This window comes from Amblyraja radiata, chromosome 1 (assembly GCF_010909765.2).
Source record: "Amblyraja radiata isolate CabotCenter1 chromosome 1, sAmbRad1.1.pri, whole genome shotgun sequence".
NCBI lineage: Eukaryota > Metazoa > Chordata > Chondrichthyes > Rajiformes > Rajidae > Amblyraja > Amblyraja radiata.
Window position 1 is genome coordinate 71030513 of NC_045956.1, and position 22603 is coordinate 71053115.

The 22603-nt window shown below is 39.1% G+C and overlaps 1 protein-coding gene across 1 annotated transcript in view; it reads right to left on the minus strand.

Moving 5' to 3' along the window:
• The window catches only part of antxr2 (ANTXR cell adhesion molecule 2), a 208971-nt gene that overhangs the window by 134675 nt on the left and 51693 nt on the right, over positions 1–22603 (minus strand). Inside the window, exons 8-10 of the mRNA XM_033023964.1 lie at positions 20908–20968; positions 18010–18108; positions 14009–14078 (exon numbers count right to left, since the gene is read on the minus strand). Of these exons, the coding sequence (XP_032879855.1) occupies positions 14009–14078; positions 18010–18108; positions 20908–20968 (230 nt within the window). The remainder of the gene's footprint in view (positions 1–14008; positions 14079–18009; positions 18109–20907; positions 20969–22603) is intronic.

Here is a 22603-nt window from a genome sequence, read left to right on the forward strand (position 1 = left end):
CGGTGACAGATTCTTCCAAGTCTTATCAGACAATTAAATCATCCTACCACAACCAGAAAGCAGTGCTAAACTACTATCTACCTCTTTGATGACCCTCATACTATTCTTGATCGGACTTTGCTGGCTTTACCTTGCACATAACACTAAACCCTTATCATGTATCTATAGACTGTAAATGGATCGGTTTTAAGCATGTATTATCTTTCGCTGACTGGATATCACCAACAAAAGCTTTTCACTGTACCTGGAGACACTTGACAATAAACTAAACTGAAACTGAAACTAAATTTATGCGTGAAGAAGGATATTCAGTCTAACAAATTTCTGCTGGCTCCCCGAAGGGCATCCCATTCCTTTGCTAAAAAGCACATCCTCAATTCTTATTCTCATTAGATTCCATAGTCAGTTATAAGAATCAAAACACTGTTTATGTCAGCAATAATGAGCAATACGAGTTCATTTCTTTCCATCTTGCATAAAGTACAAGAACATGATTAAGCAAGTAAGTAATCAATGGTGACTCCAGGTTGAGTGGATGAAGGTAATGATGAATATCTAAGTGAAGTAACTCGATAATATCACCAACAAAGATTAGTACGGGTGTCAGTGGATCTGGGAAAAAGGCAAGAGAATGGGGTTGAAAGGGAAAGATAGATCAGCCACGATTGAATGGCAAGAAAGCATACCAACATCTGTACTTCCTCAGAAACCAAAGTAAATTAGGCATATCTTCAAGACACTTAACAATTTCAACAGATTCCACATGAAAAGCATCCTATGCGGTGCATCACACGTTGATATAGCATATGATCTGCTGAAGACCACAAGCAATTTTAGAGAGGAGATACAAGGAACTGCAGATGCTGGTTTACCAAAAAAATTACACAAAGTGCCTCATCAGCAACAACGATGAGTCGGCCTATAGGGAGGAGGTCCAGCTCCTAGCAGCATGGTGCGCTGACAACAACCTGGCCCTTAACTCCAAGAAGACCAAGGAGCTCATTGTAGACTTCAGAAAGTCTAGGGGCGGCACACACAGCCCCATCCACATTAACGGAACGGAGGTGGAACGTGTTTCCTGCTTCAGGTTTCTGGGGGTCAACATCTCCGATGACCTCTCTTGGACCTACAATACCTCAACTCTGGTCAAGAAGGCTCACCAGCGTCTCTTCTTCCTGAGGAGACTAAAGAAGGTCCATCTGCCTCCTCAGATTCTGGTGAACTTCTACCGCTGCACCATCGAGAGCATCCTTACCAACTGTATCACAGTATGGTATGGCAACTGCTCTGTCTCCGACCGGAAAGCACTGCAGAGGGTGGTGAAAATTGCCCAACACATCACCGGTTCCTCACTCCCCTCCATTTAGTCTGTACAAAGCAAGCGATGTCTGCGAAGGGCGCTCAGCATCGTCAAGGACTGCTCTCACCCCAACCACAGACTGTTTACCCTCCTACCAGGAGGCGCTACAGGTCTCTCCGTTGCCAGACCAGCAGGTCCAGGAACAGCTTCTTCCCTGCAGCTGTTACAATACTCAACACTGTACCTCGGTGATTGCCAATCATCCCACCCGGACATTCCTTCCACCAGAAATAAATTGCACTACTATGACTGTAAGCACGTAAATATATTTGTTTATTGCTTATATTCTATGTCGCTCTTCTAGGGAGATGCTAACTGCATTTCGTTGTCTCTGTACTGCACAATGACAATAAAGTTCGAATCTGAATCTGAATCTGAACAGCATCTCTGGAGACATTTCAGGTCAGGACCTTCTTCAATTATCTGCAATTGCAGAGAGTTGTGAATACTGCCCAGTCCATCACACAAACCCACCCCCTCTCTCGACCATTAACTCCATCTATTCTTCATACTGCCTTGGTAAAGCAACCAACATAGTCAAGGACCACTCACACCCTGGGGCAAAAACACACCAGACAAAAGATACAAAGGCTTGAAAGCATATACCACCAGACTCAAGAACAGCTTTTTCTCCCCTGTTATCAGACTCTAGAATTCCAGATCCTCCAATCCACATCATTGTGGCCTTTACACTTTTTTTTTTTACCTACAATTTCTCCGCAGCTGTAAGACTATATACTGCATTTTGTTTATTTTTTCCTTTGCACTGCCAGATATACTCACATGCGGTATGATTTGCCCGGATAGCAGGCAAAACAAAGTTTTTCATTGAATCTTGGTAGATGTGAATTTAACAAACAAACACCAATAGACATTCCCACATTAAAGATGGTCATTGCTGGGAAATGTTTAAATAAATATCAGACTTTGCTCTCTCATAATTCAAAATGTTAAAAAGTATATATAGGCTTGATACAGTCCTCACATGACAAGAAATGTTATTATTACTTTTTCAAACAATGTAGTAAAAGAAATGTCACATAGTAGAATAAAAGATTAAACAAGACACATCTATTTATTCTGTCATGGGAGCTCAGAGTCTTAAGAATCAATCGACTTAGAACGAGTGACCAGTGTAAAAATGTTCCCATTATGTTGTCAAAATGTCAAAACTAATAACTTAAACATATACATCAGTACCAGAGAGGAGGCCATGTTAAGATGAAAGGTTTTATTTATAAGGAAAATGTAACATGTATTTGAACAATCAGGAATTAATACTGCAGTAAGCTTATTCCTTAAGGATAAAACTGTTGACAGTGAATGAACTTTTTCAAAAAATATATAATATGTGCAGGGGTAAGTATTTATTTACACAGCAGGGTCAAATAGGCCACTGTGAAGCAAAATAATTGGGCAACACAAGCATATAAAAAGAAAAAAAGAACAATTACACAGCAGGATGAAAATGCGTAAAATATTGTCAAATACAAGAACATAAATTAGGAAAGCCAAATAAACTATCGAAATATCAAGAAAGCAGAGAAATAGGACATGACAGCAAATTCAAAGCACACCACCAAATAAATATTCTGATACTAAATAATGAGGAAGCATCTGGGCAAGGATTTACAGCATTATGGGTTTAACTAAACCAGAAAAGACAAACACTAAATGACACAACTGCTGGGTTTTAATGAGGCTGGCACTGATAATGCAACACAGGGCAAATGAGTAGTTCGGAATCGTGGTGGAAGGACTGAAAATTCAGTGAATCGATACCCCAAAACATTGAGAAAAACAAGGGAGGTTTGGTGAAACGATAGTATTCATTTATTGTGAATCAACACATAGACTGGAAAAAAGCAAACTTGTGCCCTGCACTTGACCCTTACAGATCTATAAGCTAGAATTAATTGACTAGAAAACTAATGAAGTAATAGTTTAGTTTAATTTAGTTTATTGTCACGTGTACCGAGGTACAATGAAAAGCTTTTTGTTGCGTGCTAACCAGCCAGCAGAAAGACAATATACAGTGTAAGGGAATAACGTTTAGTGCAAGGTAAAGGCAGCAACATCCAGTCAGGGATAGTCCTAAGGGACATCAAAGAGGTGGATAATAGTTTAGCACTGCTCTCTCATCAAAGGGAAAAAAAGTAGAGTAACCAGTTTCAGCAAATTCACATCATGTTGCTGCATCCTGGAATTTAGCTTTTGAGTGAGGTGATGACAACTCAAACAGTTGTTGGAGTGATAATGGGGCAGTGGGTGTGGAAGATGGGTAGTGATGAGTTGCCTGAAGTAAATCAATAAGCTTGTAAACTAAAGTTACAAAGAGTTTCGATAAATGATTGCTCCAGAAATTGAGTTATAAACAAATGCCAATGGGTACTCAAGGTTGTGAAGGATGTGACCTTGATGAAGGTTAGTATCTATCAAAGGGTGGACTTACTGACATGGAGAGAACTGCAATGAAATAGCTGGGCAAGGGACAGAGAGGTGCAGCAGTGGAGGTAAAAAATGACACCATGGCCTCATTGGAGAATGATCGTCAAATACTCTTAGCCACACAATTCTTGGACTGTGTGTAGCAACAAAGGATGAATGAAGAGACCACAGCAGTGCATAAAATTGGAATTAACTTATATGCTTGGGGAGATACAGGATACAGCATATGGGAAATTAAAACAAAGCAGATGTATTCCAGTAGTAGAAACCTCCATGGTAAATATCTATGGTTCACCATGTTCAAAAAGTACAGAGTGAAACTGTTTTACTCTATTGCATAGTCAATGAAGTTCAAATTATATAGAAACCATGCTAAAGTTATAAAGTGCATTAGCCAGACAAACTAATGGCAGGGATTCACTCAGGCCTTGCACTACAGAGGATAATGCAAGTTTGATTCCCAATATTAAAAGAAATCAACCATGGATAGGCTAGACTTCTTTTTCCGAAGAAAGCAATTTTGGAAAGAACAGAGGTACGATCTACTCCCACTGACATGAAGCCGATTGTAGGAAATAGAGAGGAAACAGAGGAGATGAGAAAGAGCAAGAGGGAATATGAAGAAAAATTAGAAATGAGCCTGAATAGTAACAAAAGACATGGAAACCACCCGATTTTGTGGACAGAAGCAGAAAGATGAACTGAACGACAATGGCAAATGAAGGTGCTTGTGTGCACATCACCCTCATCCAATGACTTGGAGGTAGAAAAGTATTCAAAACGGCACAACATTTATGAATGCACGAGGGAGTTAGATTTTGGGTTCACAATAGCTTCCTCACACCTTATTTGGAGTAATGCAGAGATATTATTTTTTAATGGAGCATAGCACAGATTCATCAAAATTATATTTGGGATTGAGTTAAATATAAATGAAACTTTCTTATTGCACACAGAAAGTGCAACACCTGCTCTTTTATTTGCTTCTTACCCACCACCCAATGCCCCAAACATATCCTGGCTCATACTGTGGTCTCCAAATGCAGACTGGATAGCCACACTGTGGAATAACTTCATCCAGTCACATGTCACTTTAATTCTCCTCAGTTATTCCAGTAAAGCTGAATATAAGCTTGAGAAACAACACCAATTTTTCCCCCCAATTGGAAACATTATACCCTCCCAGTTTCAATACCGATTAGGATTTTACAGGTAATGATTCTGTATTTCCCATTTACAGTCCTTCCAAATCCATCTGGTTTTGTTACTTGGGCTGTTATCACAGCTTTATCATCGTAATTTCTTTTATCATTTAATCTCTCCTGCCTTCCTCTCTTTCAGACTCTCCCTCCTGTTCTTTCCTCCCCTTTGACTGCATCTTAAAACTTATTCTATGATAATTTATTCGAATGTTGATGAAATGTCACTGACCTCAAACAATAATTTGTTACCCACCACAGATGTTGCCTGACCTGCTTCATATTTTAGTTTAATAACAATGTTATGTGATTGGATTTACAGGAACTCAGTTATCCTTATTGTATTCTCTTGTTTTGATTAAGAAGTTTGAATAATTACTGCTTTGGCACAGTTGCAAGATTTTTTGTATAGCCTACCCTAAACAATTTATATGACCCTATCACAAAGTAGAATATAGCAATGTGGCCAAAATAAACAGGAATAATTTTATGGGAGATGTCGACAGGCAGCATATTCCAATGCAATTTGGATTACGGAAGTGTATTTTGCTTTAAGAGATCAGAGTTTTGACATAGCCCGTCAGCAATTCTGGCAGAAACAGAATCTATGAGGACTTTTAAAAGTAAATAAAGGTTACCCAGGCCAAGATATACGTATCCACTCCCCCACCCCCCCCCCCCCCCCCCCCCCCCGCCCCCCCCCCCACAGATGTTGAGCGTCTACCACTCTCAACAATCAACGAATGTCGTGAAATGCTCCCCACCTATTGGCACAAGGGACTTCTTAACATCTTGTCCTGTGTATTTGATTCTAAAGCATGAAAGTCTGCAGAAAGGTCAGAGGAAAAGATCGAATAAATAACACTTTATCATTAAAGAGTGTTGTTCCCAGAATTTCTAGCCTGAATTTTGTTCAATGGGACATTCTTTCCGCTGGGATACTCATTGAACATAGGACTGTGCAGAATAGGAACAGGCCCTTCAGCCCACAATGTCTGTGCTGAACATGATGCTCCACTGCCTGCATGTGATCCATACACCTCCACACCCTGCATATCCATGTGCCTATCTAAAATCCTCTTCAAACACATCTACTTCTATGCCTAGCAGCATGGTCCAAGCACTGCCCACTCTCTGTGTAAAAATCTTCCCCTTTAAACTTTCCCTCTCTGATCTAAAAGCTAAGCCCTCTAGTCTTCGGCTTCCACTCTGGGAAAGGGTTCCGACTGCCTACTCAGTTCCAAAACTTACCTTTAGCACATCCGGGAAAAAAACCTCACTGGGTGGTACAAGGGTCTCATTTGCTATAATTGAGTCATGAACCTGAAAACTGCAGTAGATATCTTTGAAAAATGTCAACCCAGTGCCCCCAGTCCTGTTGTTTGTCATAGCTGCTATGTTTACAATGTTTTTAAATATTGCGGAAAGTGAAAGCATTCAAAAACCATTAAACGATTAATGTAAATAGAAAATAAACAAAGAATTGAAAATCATTAGAAACACAAGTAAATGATTAAAGAGATTGCAGCCAACATAAATAATTAAGAAAAATATGACTTTCATTTCTGATTCACGACCATCAAGTCTTTAATTTTATTTCGAAGTCACGTGAGTGACTACTTGAAGAGCCCGCCAGTCTGCTTGCGCGTCAATACGTCGATGCATGGCGCGAGAATGACAGGTAAGGAGGAAATTTTTCTTTCAGGAACGGGCCGCTGCTCCGAAATTGGGGCAGCGGTCCCGGAGAAGCTGGCACAGCTTGTGCAGCGAACGCCATGGAGGCTCAGCAGGAGCTCACGGCTATAAATAGCGGCTCCGGCTCAGGCCGGGACAGCGAACACCATGGAAAATGGGGCTCCACTGGAGCAGGCGGCTGTTCGGAGCATCTGACGGGCAATGCCTGTACAGATTGGAGCTCCGAAAGGGAGTCAGCCAGAGGCCTGAGGAGGCAACACCTGGTTCAGGGTTGCGTTCTATTTCCTCCCCTAAGAAACTCCGTTCAGGCTCCAGAAGGGAGCAAGGACTCGGAGTCACTAGCAGGCGCATCCTGTCTATTTTATGAGAAGTTGAAGTGGGGATTACGTGCCGTCCACTCCCAACCCTGAATCTCATAAAGATCATTTGGTAACTCAACGGTTATTAATCTTTCTATAGTTTAAGTTTGTGCAAGTGGTCTGTGGTTCATACAGTTGCTCTGAAGATTGACGCACATGCGGGCTGGCGGGCTCTTCACGTAATTCCTCACTTCAACTTCTCATAAAATAAAGATCAAACTTCAAACGGTAAGTTTTTGTTTAATCTTTCTATTAAATGGTGGATTTGCAATCCCCACACCCAAGTCCAAGGGCAGATCTCACAACTCCAGCAAGTTCATGCAAAGTAGTCTGGAGGATAGAAACGGAATTGTCAGCATTCATCAATCAGCAAGTTTGAGATTTCTGTGCTTGGATAGAAATGTGCCACAGTCCTGGCCCATATACTGACAAATTCTGGAGGATTGCCAAAATAACTACAAAATAGCTACTAAATAAATATTGATGCTACAATAACCAGCAAAGCCCAGGACAATAATCCTATCTGTCACCATGACGGAGAATGAACGGTCTAGACATTGTCACTTTTTATGGCGAGCTCCATTGGTCAGGTGACTTTTCAGAACTCTGTTTATTTTGGCCAATTTTGGTTGAACGACCGAAAAAATATTTTCAAAATATGCCTGCAGTTCTATCTCATTTGAGAAAATTGTGAGTCTTGATTACCTCTACTGCAGCAGAATTGAGAACCATCCTCTTGCACAAGTACCGGTGAATTGAGTGAGAAGGATTTAGCTTGGTCGTTTCAAACCTCTGCATAATCTTGGAAATAACACCTTTTCTGCAACTCAGGAAATATGTTTTCAAACTACCTTGCAATTTAGCTGCAATCATGTTTTTTCCTTCAGAAAACCATTGATATTTTCAATGAGCCTGAGCCGTCTAAAGTTATTCACTCAAAACACAATAACTATAATCATTGGATTTTAGAAATGGAATGAAATATTTGTATCATCTGCAAGCCTATTTTTCATGCCTGATACATATGTCTACATCACCAATATATGAAAAAAATGCAAGACACTGAGTACTGAATCTTGCTGAACTCAACTGCTTACAGCTATCTAGTCATAAAAACACCCATCCACCAGCACCTCTATGCTTCTTGTCACTGAGCCAATTTTGGATCCAATTTGCCACTCTCCATGGAGACCACAGGCTTTAATTGTGTGGGATACTTTGCCATGTCAAAAGATATGTTAAAATCCATGTAGACCACACTAAACATGGTGCTCACATTAAGCTCCTTGTTATATTTTCAAATTTTTCAGTCAACTTAGTTAGACATGACCTTCCTTTAACAAATCCATATTCTCCCACATTAATTCATGCAGTTCTAAATGAAGGGTCATACTGTGCCTAAGAGTACAATACAGTCACCTGCACTAGCACTAAAGTTAAACCAACCAGCCTGTAGTTATCCTACCCTTCATGTGAAACAATGATACCACGTTAACAATCCTCGGGTTTCCGACATGGCACAGATGTACATTCCATGGTCATTCCTCTATTTATCAGATTGGTTTGTTAAGCAGAAGTAAGGTAATAAGCATCACCTCCTAAATGCACCTCATTCCCTCACTCAACAAATACCATATTCAGTAGATGCAGTTCACTTTAATACTGAAATAATGACAATGTATATTAAAATTAAATGAAGGAACCAAGTGTACTGTAAGCACATTTGATGAACAATCAGAGATGGGTGGGAATGCTCTTTGGAAGAGAACACAGAGTGTTTAGCAAAGAGAAGAAGGATTTGTTAAGTGTTTGGTGTCAAATGGAGCAGAAAGCGAAATGTGAGCTTCCCCACTTTGGTTGGAAGAGCATGAAAGTAAAATGTTGTTTAAATGAGGATAGATTACAAAGTGCCAGAGTAAAATAGAATATGCTGTAAATATTCAATGGTCAGAGTCTGTTGAGAAAGCAGTCGTGATAATGTTTCAGGTCAGTGACCCTTCAAAACATGAAAAGTGAGAGAACGTGGGATGTAAGTTGCGGAGAAAGTGGGGTGAATGGAAGGAACAAAGGGAATGTCTGTAATAAATCAAATAAGGAGGGGAAATGATGGTCAAATGGAGTAAACTGTGGAGAAATGTAAGCTTTTCCATGTTGGTTGGAAGAAAAAAGAGAATATTATTTAAATTAAGAAGTAATAACATTTTAAAATAGTTAAAATATGCTGGAAATATTCAGGTCAGGTAGCAGCTGCACAGATGGGAACAGGATCATCCAGGTGAAACAAGCTTTCATAGCTACCAGGCCAGAAATGGATGAAAACTGCTAGTGAAATGGAACAAAGAAAACAGGAGAATATATTGGAACTGGGTGCAATGCAACAGTTGTTGGAAATCTGACTCAAAAGATTATCAGCATCGATGGAGTTCATGTTGCTCCATCCAAGGCCACAATAAATTACAGAGAATTGTGGATGCAGACGTAGTCCAGACCATCACACAAGCCAACCTCCTTTCCATTGACTCCATTTACACCTCACACTGCCTCAGCAAGGTCACCAGCATAATCAAGGATGAGTCGCACCCCAGCCACGCCCTCTACTCCCCTTTCCCATGGGTATAGAAAGATGTATTCTAAGGCCTCTCCCATCTGCAAAAGGTATCGAAGTGTGAAAACGCACACCTCCAGATTCAGAGACATTTGCTCTTATCAGGCAACTGAACCATCCTACAACAACCAGAGACCAATACTGATCTACCTAATTTTAGACCCTCGGACTATCTTTGATCAGACTTTACCTTGCACTTAAACATTATTCACGTTATTTCCCTTTATCATATATTTATACATTGTGAATGGATCGATCGTAATCATGTATTGTCTTTCCACTGACTGGTAAGCTCACAACAAAAGCCTTTCTCTTTGCCTTGGTACATGTGACAATAAACTAAACTCAAACTCAGGTGGATACTTGACATTATAACTGACTAGTTTGATTCAAACAGGAAAAATTACTTCTCTGAAAGTGTTGAATTCAGTATTGTGGCCCGAAAGCAGTAACGTACCAAGATGGAGAACGGGGTATTGTTCCACAAGCGTACATTGAGCTTTGTTGGAATAATATAGAAGGCCAAAGACAAAGAGGTCAGAGTGGGAATGAGATGGATAATTGAAGTGATTGGCAACTGAATGTTTAAGTCCACCTTTGCGGATGGATGGAACGTGTTCTCCAGAGCGGTCACTCAATCTGCATTGGTTACTTCAGTGCAGAGGAGACCACGTCGTAAACACTAAATCCAATGCCCTCGTTTTGTTGGTTGATTTGGAAAGACTGTTTGCATGCCTGGATGGTGCACTGAGATGAAATAATAAGTGTGTGCCGCATCTCTTGCAGATGCACAGGAAAGTGCTTTGAGAAGGGATGAAGTTGAGAGAAGTAGAAGAGAGACACACAAAGTAAATGATCTCTTCAGAACACTGAATGGGTGGGGGGGGGGGGGCAAGGAACAGAGCAACTGGTGCCAGGGTCAGTTGAGGGTGAAAGAAATTTTTAAGATGCCTATTACTGCATGTATGGGAAGCAAGAAGAAAGTTACTTCTTAATGATACATTCCCTTCCTTGGCATCCTTTATTGTTTCATAAAAAACCTAACTAAGGGCATAATTTAAAAAAAAACTGAGGTAGCATAAGAAGTTGTTTACAAAGTAGAAATTAAAATTTGCTTTCCCAATTTGATTTGATTAAGCAAAAGGAGCTCTTGGCTGTTGCATATCAGATCAAAGCCTGGCTTTGCATCTAAAGCCGTTGCGGCATTTACATGCCCACTGATTACCTGCAAAACAAAGCACAAGCTTGCAAGATCGTCTACCATAAAATATGCTATTATCATGGCAACATAACTAGTGCAATTCTCCTAAAAGCGAAACACTAGCCAGAATGTTCAGGTAAAAGTCATTAACATCTGATGCAAGCACATTTCTCGGACTATCCATTGGTTAAAACACTGAGCATCTGTTGGGTAAACGCCTGAGGGTCTTTTAGAGCATGCCTGAAGCAACATTCCCAAAGGCCTGGAGGATACATATGGGAAAGCCTGAAGCATCGTTTTTAGAAGCCTGAAGTGACTGTTAGGGAAAGTTCCAAACATCTGTCAACTGGGCTGGAAGCAGCCAGTCATCTGAGGAAACTGTACCTGCAAGTTTGATTCTAAATGTCACAGATAAAAAATTAAATAGATTGATGTATGGATTTATGTATAGAAAGAATCCGAGATGTTGACCAATGTCATTAATTGCAGAATTAATTACTTCTAATCATGCTGATTTAATAAATAAATGCTGATCTAAAATAAAATAAAGAGTGATAGATTTCCATAACAAGCCACAATTTCAGTTAATCTGAATAAAGGGTGGCAGTAATATGAAGATTAAAAAGTCCATCATAACATTTGATCTTGATAACTACAATGCATTCACACCTAATCTTCATAATGGATATCCCCTTTAATGACTCACATTTGCTTTTGATATTAGAAGTTGACCTTGTTTTTAACTGAAAATTGCATGCTAAATGTTATTTTCTTACTGACAATTTTGCCGGATGTGTGATTTTCAAGAGAGGCAGCAGAAAACAGACTTAAAATAATGGAACTCCATTGCATTCCGCTAACACTGCTGGCAAGTAGTCGGATACCCACTGTAATTAAACAGTGTGAGAATCCAGTTGTGACATGCATAATGGTAGAATGTAATCTTGATTTAACAACCAATTGTGTCATAAAATGTCTTCCATCATTACGCTGCATTTAGTCAATAGATCAATCTCAGCCAGGGAACTGAAGACTATTATTATCCATGGAATCCTGCCATGGGGTCACGCAGTATATCCAGCAGAATGCTGGAAGCACAGAATTAATTCATTCTTCAAAATAATTTTGCTTTACTTTAATTTTCTCATTATTTCCTTGTTTTATTTAGTTAAAAAAAAACATTATTCACTTCATTTTTAATAGTAGTAATTGACCTCTCAATTATTTACTGTTAAAGTTAATGGCAGTTTTGATAAAGGCTAGATCTGTCACCCCAAACTTGGCCTTTTATCTGTAGTTGGCAGCGTCATTAATTGTATTCATTTAGACCTTGCCCTTTACACCAAGTACACTTAAGTATGTATCTGCAAGGACAGTAGATAGGAATTCCACATGGGGGGACCAGCTTAACACAAACCTTAGACTATCTATATAATTTTCCTGCTACCATCATTTCATATCTATTAGTGAAAACAATAAAACTCAAACTGTGATTCCTAATGTATATCAACTGCTCGATGTTCGGTGTTCTCTGACCATTTGTGAATGTACACATTTATTCAAAACATTTGAAGAGAACAAAAATATGGTTGTAAATATGTTCTCTTTTTGTGTAGATATCAGTGGATATCTAATAACTCTTTGATTGTAACTCTTGCCATCTAGAACTTAAACTCAGATTACTTGGATAAAGCCCAGTGTTCAACATTTTTGGTATCCATCAGAAATAGCTGATTCATCGCACTAATTTGCGTGACTTCTTCAGACGTTCTGACCCCAAGCGTCACCCTTTCGTCTCCAGAGATGCTGCCTGACCCGCTGAGTTTGTGTCTGTCTTCTGCAAACCAGCATCAGCAGTTCCTTCCCACTCATTCCCATCTTAAACATTCTTCCACCTCCATCCAACCATTAATAAGTCAATTCACTGACTACTGTCTGTAATCTCCAGCATGATCTACAATAACGCCATGCCCTCTTCAAAAATATCTCCCCAATTCAATGTATAAAATCATGAGAGGAATCAATCGGGTAGATGCACAGAGTCTCTTGTCCAGAGCAGGTGAATCGAGGACCAGAGGACATAGGTTTAAGGTGAGGGTGAAAAGAATTAACAGGAATCTGAGGGATAACATTTTCACACAAAGGGTGGTGGGTGTATGGAACAAGCAGCCAGAGGAGGTAGTTGAGGCTGGGGCTATACCAATGTTTAAGAAGCAGTTAGACAGGTACATGGATAGGACAGGTTTGGAGGGCTATGGACCAAACGCGGGCAGGTGGGACTGGTGTAGCTGGGACACGTTGGCTGGTGTGGGCAACTTGGACCAAAAGGCCCGTTTCCACACTGTATGACTATGACTCTATTCACAATCTCTACCACTTAGATGGAAAAGGAAGTTACTGCACGGGATGCAATAAACTCCCCCACTACACAACCTCCTGAATTTAAAATATCTGATTCTTGGGTCAAAGTACTGGAATCTCCAAACTTAAGCATCGCGGGAGTACCTTCTCTACGAAAACTGCGTTAATTTATAAAAGGCTCATATGAAGATCTGAAGTCCAATTCTGACGGTGATAAATGTAGGTCGTGTTATTTCTATCAGCACCTTTAGGTGACAGGCTTCAGGACCAATATATTGATGTGTTTTGGGAAGCTTTCTTCTTTGAAATATTGACAAAAAATATTGTATTAAACTTAACCAAGTCAACTGGAGTGAAGATTTGCTAAAATATAGTTCCTTAGTGCTTGAGATATTCTGGAAGCCCATCTGAATCTGTTTTGGGAAAACTTGTATAATCACTGAAGAAGGGTCCCGACCCGAAACATCACCTATCTATGTTCTCCAGAGATGCTGCCTGAGTTTCTCCAGTACTTTGTGTCCTTTTTGTAAACCTGCATCTGCAGTTCCTTGTTTCTCCATTGAATCATCCTTTACTGCCTTCTGAACAGTAAACGTTCACCTCTTAAATACAATGAAAAACATTCTGATTCAGATGTGAGACAGCTAAGTGCCAGGTAAGAAACATTAATGAAATGGTTGGTAAGCAATGCAGTACAGGGTGAAACCTGGAGGTCTGAGAATATCCTGTTCAAATATCTGGTTATTTATAATTACAGATTTATAATAATTGAATACTTACTGCCCCACTTCTTGCATCGTAGGAGCTGGGCATAGCAGGTAATTATCCGTCACCTTGATACTTTTCTCATCTGGAAAATAAATCATTGGATGAGCTCCTTATACTGAACTATTTAATGAAATGATTTTAAAAAACTTGTTTCCAAAGGTATTAAACATAATATCTATTTTAAGAAGCCCATTAAACGTTGAAGGTGGATTCACACCAATATTACACATGCATTTTGGAAAATTAACTTCTATAACAAAATAGGCAGTAAATTTGATGGATTGATGATAAAGAAGAAAGAAAATACAAATTTGATGATCTGAAAGAAATTGACATTATATTAGAAAACCATTTTCAAAACAATGAATTTCTATGCTCCCATAAATCAGAAAATGTTTTCCAATTTTCTTATTATACCATCAGCAGCTTCTAGATAGTAAGCATCTCACACTAAGTAATCTGTTACCATAAACACTTTGCCACATTTCCAAAAGATTAAAAATCACTATCTGTCATTCAATATCAGGAACAATGAACAAAAAGATGCATGTTTCCTCAACAATATCTAAATATATATTACGAAAAAATGTACAATTCCTTGCACCATATCACTTCCAGTTAGCACACTTTTGTTGTGCATCCCTGTATCTATTTTAACCATTACTAATTCTTATGCCCACATGTATAACATAAAGTCCTCATGCAATATGTGTTATGATTAAAGTTAAATCAAGTATCAAAAAGATTCCCTCATTCATTACTACCATCTAATCTATTGTTGAACTAACTTTCCCAAGACAAGATTGGTCAAATATTTTGATGGATGAACAACTAGTTTTAATTTTTGGAATAGAAAATGAAAGTTATTTAGTTCTGTAAATTAGTTATATATTCCCTCTTTTGGCACTCAAGGGAAGTCACCCTTTTGCTCTAGTTTTCTCTAAAGTCTAAGTCAATTTTATTCATCACATGCACCCGAAGTTGCAGTGAAATGAATTTGCTACAGAAACAAAGAACAACAGATGCTGATTAATGCACAAATGGACACAAAGTACTGGAATAACTCAGCAGATCAGGCTGCATCTCTTGGGAAATGGATAGGTGACATTTCGAGTCGAGACCCTTCTTCAGATGAAGTGTCTTGACCCGAAATGTCACCTATCCATGTTCTCCAGAGATGCTGCCTGACCTGCTGAGTTACTCCAGCACTTTGGTTCCTTTTGTCTTTAAATAGTTTACAAACTGCCTAAGGCTGTCAGTGGACATATTGACATTTTTCCACACTCATGCTATCTGCAGTTGATTCCTTCAGATCAGATTGCAGTACTTCCTGCACTATGTCCAGAGTTGTAGCCTATATTTATTTTTCTATGGAATCATTTGTGTAAGAAAATAGAGAGTAAACTATAGTCATTCTTTACTCCTTTTCACAATGGAATGATTCCTAGTTTTCTTGTTTCCCTTCCCTTCTCCCTCAACAGCTTCTCGACCTACATTCTCTTCAGTTTACTCCTTCTCCTCTAACCTCTCCTCCTCCCCATCCTTCTTATTTTTGCATTCCATTGTCTACTATTGTAGTTGCAGTATACAGTATGTAATGTCGTGCCCTTTCTCCATTATCTTTCCACTGTGGAAGTTTTATTGCTGTTTATCAACATGAGGACCAAAGTTGTGCCAATGAAAGTCAGAGAAGCCATTATGAGACTGAGAAACAAGAATAAAACTGTTAGAGACATCAGCCAAACTTTAGGCTTACCAAAATCTACTGTTTGGAACATCATTAAGAAGAAAGAGAGCACTGGTGAGCTTACTAATCGCAAAGGGACTGGCAGGCCAAGGAAGACCTCCACAGCTGATGACAGAAGAATTATCTCCATAATAAAGAAAAAACCCCAAACACCTATTCGACAGATCAGAAACACTCTTCAGGCGTCAGGTGTGGATTTGTCAATGATCACTGTCCGCAGAAATCTTCATGAATAGAAATACAGAGGCTACACTGCAAGATGCACACCGCCGGTTAGCCCCAAAAATAGGATGGCCGGGTTACAGTTTGCCAAGAAGTACTTAAAAGAGCAACCGCAGTTCTGGAAAAAGGTCTTGTGGACAGATGAGACAAAGATGAACATATCAGAGTGATGGCAAGAGCACAATATGGAGGAGAGAAAGAACTGCCCAAAATCCAAAGCATGCCACCTCATCTGTGAAACACAGTGGTGGGGGTGTTATGGCATGGGCATGTATGGCTGCTGAAGGTACTGGCTCACTTATCTTCATTGATGATACAACTGCTGATGGTAGTAGCATAATGAATTCTGAAGTGTATAGACACATCCTATCTGCTCAAGTTCAAACAAATGCCTCAAAAACATTGGCCAGCAGTTCATTCTACAGCAAGACATTGATCCCAAACATACTGCTAAAGCAACAAAGGAGTTTTTCAAAGCTAAAATGTTGTTAATTCTTGAGTGGCCAAGTCAATCACCCGATCTGAACCCAATTGAGCATGCCTTTTATATGCTGAAGAGAAAACTGAAGGGGACTAGCCCCCAAAACAAGCATAAGCTAAAGATGGCTGCAATACAGGCCTGGCAGAGCATCACCAGAGAAGACATCCAGCAACAAAATGCTAAACATGATTACTTTCATTTACATGACACTGCTGTGTCCCAAACATTATGGTGCCCTGAAATGGGGGGACTATGTATAAACACTGCTGTAATTTCTATTAGGTGAAACCAAAATGTATAAAAATGGCCTTTATTAAAATCTGACAATATACACTTTAACCACATGTTGTTTTTTCTATTACAAATCTCAAATTGTGGAGTACAGAAGCAAATAAATAAATGATGGGTCTTTGTCCCGAGTATTATGGATGGCACTATATGGGTCATCTAAAGCCTCTTTCCTCTTCCCCTCTCATTTCTCCTTATCTACCCGAATATTTTTTTTTCTCTTCATTTATACTCCTTCCCTCTCCTTTGGCCTATTTCCCATCCTTGGTCCATTCCTGTTCCTTTCCCATTTTCCCCATCCTTTCCATATAATTTCATTTTTTGCGCATCACCTTCCCACTCACTGTATCTCCTCCTCTTACCCATCACTACTCCTTCTCATCCACTCATCTCTCACACTTCTTTTCTCTATCACTTTTCAGTGGTGGAAGATTTTGTGTCATCAGGATGCGGGTCATTAATTGCCTTAGCAACCGTCTCAGTTGCACATTGATTGTTAAGCTTAGACGGGGCTTGGCCTGGTGGCAGCACCGTAACATTTTCTAGTACAGAAAGACAATTTAATTTAAAATATTTGATTTAAATTATACTCAATCAATTTGGGACATTAAATCCTTGAAGTTTAAGAAGAGGCACTTTACAGGACAAATTCCTTATCAAAGCACCAGAACCTTTCTTCTTCTCACCCCTTCCTACTCTCTCCTCTATCATCATTCAATTTGTTTTGCGAATAATTCTATTTGTTTTCCAGCAATCTTTATTTCTGATTTAAGTGGAAATTCACTAACCAAGTAATTGTTTCAGTACCCAGATAATTCAGGAATAACAAAAAAAACAAGCTGCTGATGGAAATCAGTGAATCAGGCAGCATCTGTGGTGACAGCAGGATGGTTGATGTTTTGGGTCAAGGAGGGTCCCAATTCAAAATATCGACCATTCCTTTATCTCCAGAAATGCAGCCTGATCCGCTGATTTCCTTCATCTTTTCTTCCAGATTCCAGCATCTGCAATCTCTTGCGTCTATCTTAAAGCTGTGAAACTATTGACAACCCTCTGTGGCAGAACGCCCATCTGAACAAAATGGGGGAGAAATTGCAATGAATCATTTTTTGGTAGTCATTTGGTGCCTTACACTTCTGCTGATTTTTTAAACAAATGTCAATGATTTTTTAAACTGTCAATACTGGAAAGTACAACTGTTACGTAAACTGAAGATCGCAATTATAATCTATATTAATGCACAAATAATAATGATATATTTCTTGAAATACTTACTTATAGTGGTAGAAGCATTTATGTAATAGCTGCATATGGTCATATCTGCTCCTCTGCCGTTTTCAAAGCCATTTCCCCTCAGCACAATCTCAAATTTATCTGTAAACACAGATAGGACAACTTACATTAAAAAAAAAGACAATTTGAGGACAATAAAAGGAAACTCCCTGCCATTCACTGTGTATATCCTCCCTGGTTTACTTTACTGAAATGTAACGACATATTTGTCTGTATTAAACTCTCATGTGCCATTCTCTGGTTCACTTTCCTATTCAAACTAGATCCTCTTGTAATCATAGATGACCTACTTCACTGTTTACTAAACCACCAATTTAGGTGTCATCTGCAAATTTATATTCTCATCCAAATCATTAATACAGTGGCCAAAATACAGTAGACGCAATGCTGAATCCTATGGCACACCACTAGTTCAAGTCTTCCAATCTGCAAATCAACCCTCCACTATCATCCTCTGATTCCTACCACAAAGCCAACTTTGAATGTAATTAATTAGCTCTCCATAGATGCCATGTATTCCAACCTTCTGGACCAGCCTATCATACACAACCTATGCAAGCCCATGCAGAAAACATTCACCATCCTGCACTCATCAATTCTCCTGGTCGCCAATTCAAATAACTTCAAATTCATGAAACATAATTTTCCACACACAAAAATGTGCTGGCTGTCCCTAATCTGCCCTTACCTTCCCAGATGCAGGTAGATCCTGTCTCTCAGAATCCCCTCCAGTAACTGTCCCACCACTGATGTTAAGCTCACCATCCTGTAGCTCCCTGGCTTGTCCTTGCAGCTTGTCTTAAATAAAGGCACAACATTAGCCACCCTTCAGTCTTCCATAACTCACCCATATTGAATGACAAAACAAGTATGTCTGCCAGAGTCCCAGACATTCCATCCCTAACTTCCAGCAAGTTCCGGGGATACACCTGGTATAACCAGATACTCCAGGATCCAACTTCATGCACTTTAAGTCTGCCAGCACCTCCTCTTTTATAATGTGGATGTATTTGAAGACATCACTATTCTCGTCCCTGAATTACCCAGCTTCCTTGCACTTCTCTATTGTAAACAAAGAGAAGTATTCATTTCAGATCGTGCACATCCCACACATAGAGAATCAGTATGATTGTTATGGCACCCTATTCTTCGCCTGCTTATCCTTTTAACCTTAATATATTTACAGGATATTTTAGAATTCACCTTTACCTCGTCTGCCAAAGTTGCCTCATGTCCTCTTTTTGCCCTCATAATTTCCCTCTTCAGTGTAATACTTCATCACTTCTACTCCTCAAGGGATTCACTTGATCCCAGCTGCCTATAGCTGATATTTACCTGCATCCTTTTCCTGACCAGATCCTCAATATCCCTCGTCAACCAGGGTTAACCAATCCTACCAGTCTTGCCCCTCACTCTAACAGGATAGCTGGTGCTCAACTCTCCCTATCTCACTTTTAAAAGCCTTCCAGTAACACGTGTCCCTGTACCTGCAAACAGTTTCTCACAATCAACATCTCCAAGTTCCTGTCCAAAGCTCTCAAAATTGGCTATGCTGCAATTTAGGACTTTAATTTATGTGAACTGATAAAGATACAAGTGTCCTTTTATTTGGGATGGAAGTAGAACATTGGTTATTTTGAGTGAGGCATCACTTTCCTGATTTCAATTTCACTGTCAATAAACATCAAGATACATGTTTAACATGATAGTTGGGATCAACAGAACATCTATATTAATAGGTCAAAATTGTCTTTACTCAATCCTAGCATCTTTCTACCAGGGCATGTGATGTATGTATGCTTCCTCATGTGCAAAGATCTTGGCTGTTAAATAGATCAATGTTTACCAGTTTGAGAGACAGATGCATTTATCTTACACATATTACAAAAATGAATTATCTAGCCTATCAAATTATTTTTAGCAAAGGCTTTGCATCTTAATTACAAAGGAAGATCAATAATATTGCTAAATTGGTCATTTAATGCATCAAAACAATGGCAGTTCTTGACAAAGAGAATCAGATAAACTTTTAGACAATTGTAGATCATTACTAATAAACTTTCAGATTCTCTGGTTGGGAGATCATTTTGAAAATGTTTTTATTTTCTCCAATGCTGAAATACAAAATAAATACAAACACCTTCTACATTACAAAGTTCTCCTTTGGATTCCTTCTAAACTTCTTACCCCATACCCTAACCTATCCCCTTTAATTTTAGATACCTCGTGTATGGGGAAAGGTTTCCTACCAAATCTATGCCTCTCATAATGTAGGTTTGCCGAATGAATCTGCCACTGTCCTTGTTCCATTCATCCAAAGCCATTTCTGGCTGGAGATCTACTCATACAATAGGGCTTTCATTTGCAAATGTCATAGGACTGGTGTAAATAGAAAATGACAAAACAATCCTTGTCCAATTTGCAAGGAGAATAAAATGGGACAAATTAGAGCTGGTGTAAATAGATATTTAATGGTCAGCATAGGCTCAGTGGGTAGCACAGTGGCGCAGTGGTAGAACTGCTGCCTCCCTGTGCCAGAGACCTGGGTTGATCTGGACCGCTGGTGCTGTTTTGTGTGGAGTTTGTATGTTTGTCCTGTGACCGGATGCTGCAGTCTCCTCTTACTTTCCAAAGACATATATTCCAAAGAGGTTAATTGGCTTCTGTAAATTGCCCCTGGTGTGTAGGATGCAAAAGTGGGATAACCTCGAAACTCTGAATGCCCTTTTTCTATGCTGTATGACTGAATCTTAAATAGCATATCCTTCAAGTATTAGGACATGAAATATTGGTCCTCATTCAGCAAACTCCAATTTCTCGCCCACATAATCTAAATTTATTATTTTCATCACAGTAATTTGCTTTGAGCATTTCACTTACGCCCAGCACATGCAGATGATGGCTCCACATTCAAAATTTCAGTACATGATTTCTTTAATATCTGCAATGTAGATTTAAGAAAATAGTTAGTCAATAAAATAAATAACCAATATTGTCAAAGATTACCATTAGGTGTTTCAAGATTATTATTTTTTATTACTCAACTATTTAAAAACATTTATAGACAGAAATAAAATAACATATAGCTTTAAAGGAATTAAGTTACTGTGGTTGGAGGAAGGAACAAAAGAGGGGAAGAAGTATATTTTCTTTCCAAACCAAACATTTGACCTTTCCATATACACATGCAGAATTTCTGTGGCTTTCAATTTTTATAGCAATCATTTGATGCTAGATTTTCTTTGGCATTATCATATTTCACACTATGAATCATTTTTGGTGATCATAAAAGGGACAATGTTAAATTAGTCACTCATTACATTACTCCCGAAAATTGTATTTCTGCTTAAGTAAATTAGAAGCACTGCTTGAAGGAGGAACCATCAACTATTAGGTGAGTTCATCAGTTCCAGTTGTAACAATCCATCTTAGGTTACCTCAGTCGTTTGTATCCCAAATTATCATTGTTGTCTCTCTGAACTGAAAATTCATCAAATGAATTTTGTGTTTAATTGTAAATTGAATTATGAAGCCATTAGTTTTTTTTTTCCCCCATTGAAATCACAACAAAAGAGACCAGTGTGCGCAAAAAACTCATGAAGCAAGTCTTCCAGTGCATCTCCTCATCAATTGAGGAACTGGAGAACAGTTCAATGTTTCTTAACCATCTGGTGCATTTTCTCATCACAGAGGAATTAGGCAGAGAAGTCAGTGTGCCTGTGTACCACAAATCATTTCAAGATGATAGATGAAGAAGAGCTTTCAAGTAAACAAAAGACTTTATAAAATCAAATGCCAGCAAGAAAAAATCATAATATGACTGCTTCGCCTATGCTGTGAAGCATTACTGTAAGGTCCTATTGCTGCAATAATAATACAAAGCCAATGATTCCCCTGACAAAAGAAATGATTATCTTTTTAAAGGAGGTTTTTTTTTGTTGCTGGAACTGCATTTTTGGCTCATAGGACAACTTGGAGAAACTTGATTATAATAGGTTCAGTTTAAAGATAAATGGAGCAATTCCAGTAGTAAAGTAGCAGTCCTTCCTACACGTAATGTCCATTTTGCAGGTAGACACAAAATACTGGAGTAACTCAGTGGGACAGGCAGCATCTCTGGAGAGAAGGAATAGGTGATGGTTTGGGTCGAGACCCTTCTTCAGACAGACATGCCCATTTCACATTTAGGCCGAGCCCATGTATTTTTTGGGGCATTTCAGAGAAAGATGATGTGGTCTCCTCCATTGCCAGTGAGACCACATTCAGACTGGAGTAACAGCACCTCATGTTCTGCCTGGGTAACCACCTTATAACCAAATGGTACGAATATTAAATTCTGCAATTCAGTGTTCTTAACCCTTACCCTAAACCAGCCCATGTCCCCTTCCACCTATATCCCAGCCTTTGGCTTTACATTTCACTCCTCTTCTCTCCATATCTGACATGCTTTTTATCGTCAACCTTTGTCATTTTCTCCACCCATCCACCAATCTAACCTCCCTCACCTGAATCTACCGATCATACGACAGGTTTTGTCCTGCCCCCACCTCATTTTCCAGCTTTCAGTCTGAAAAAG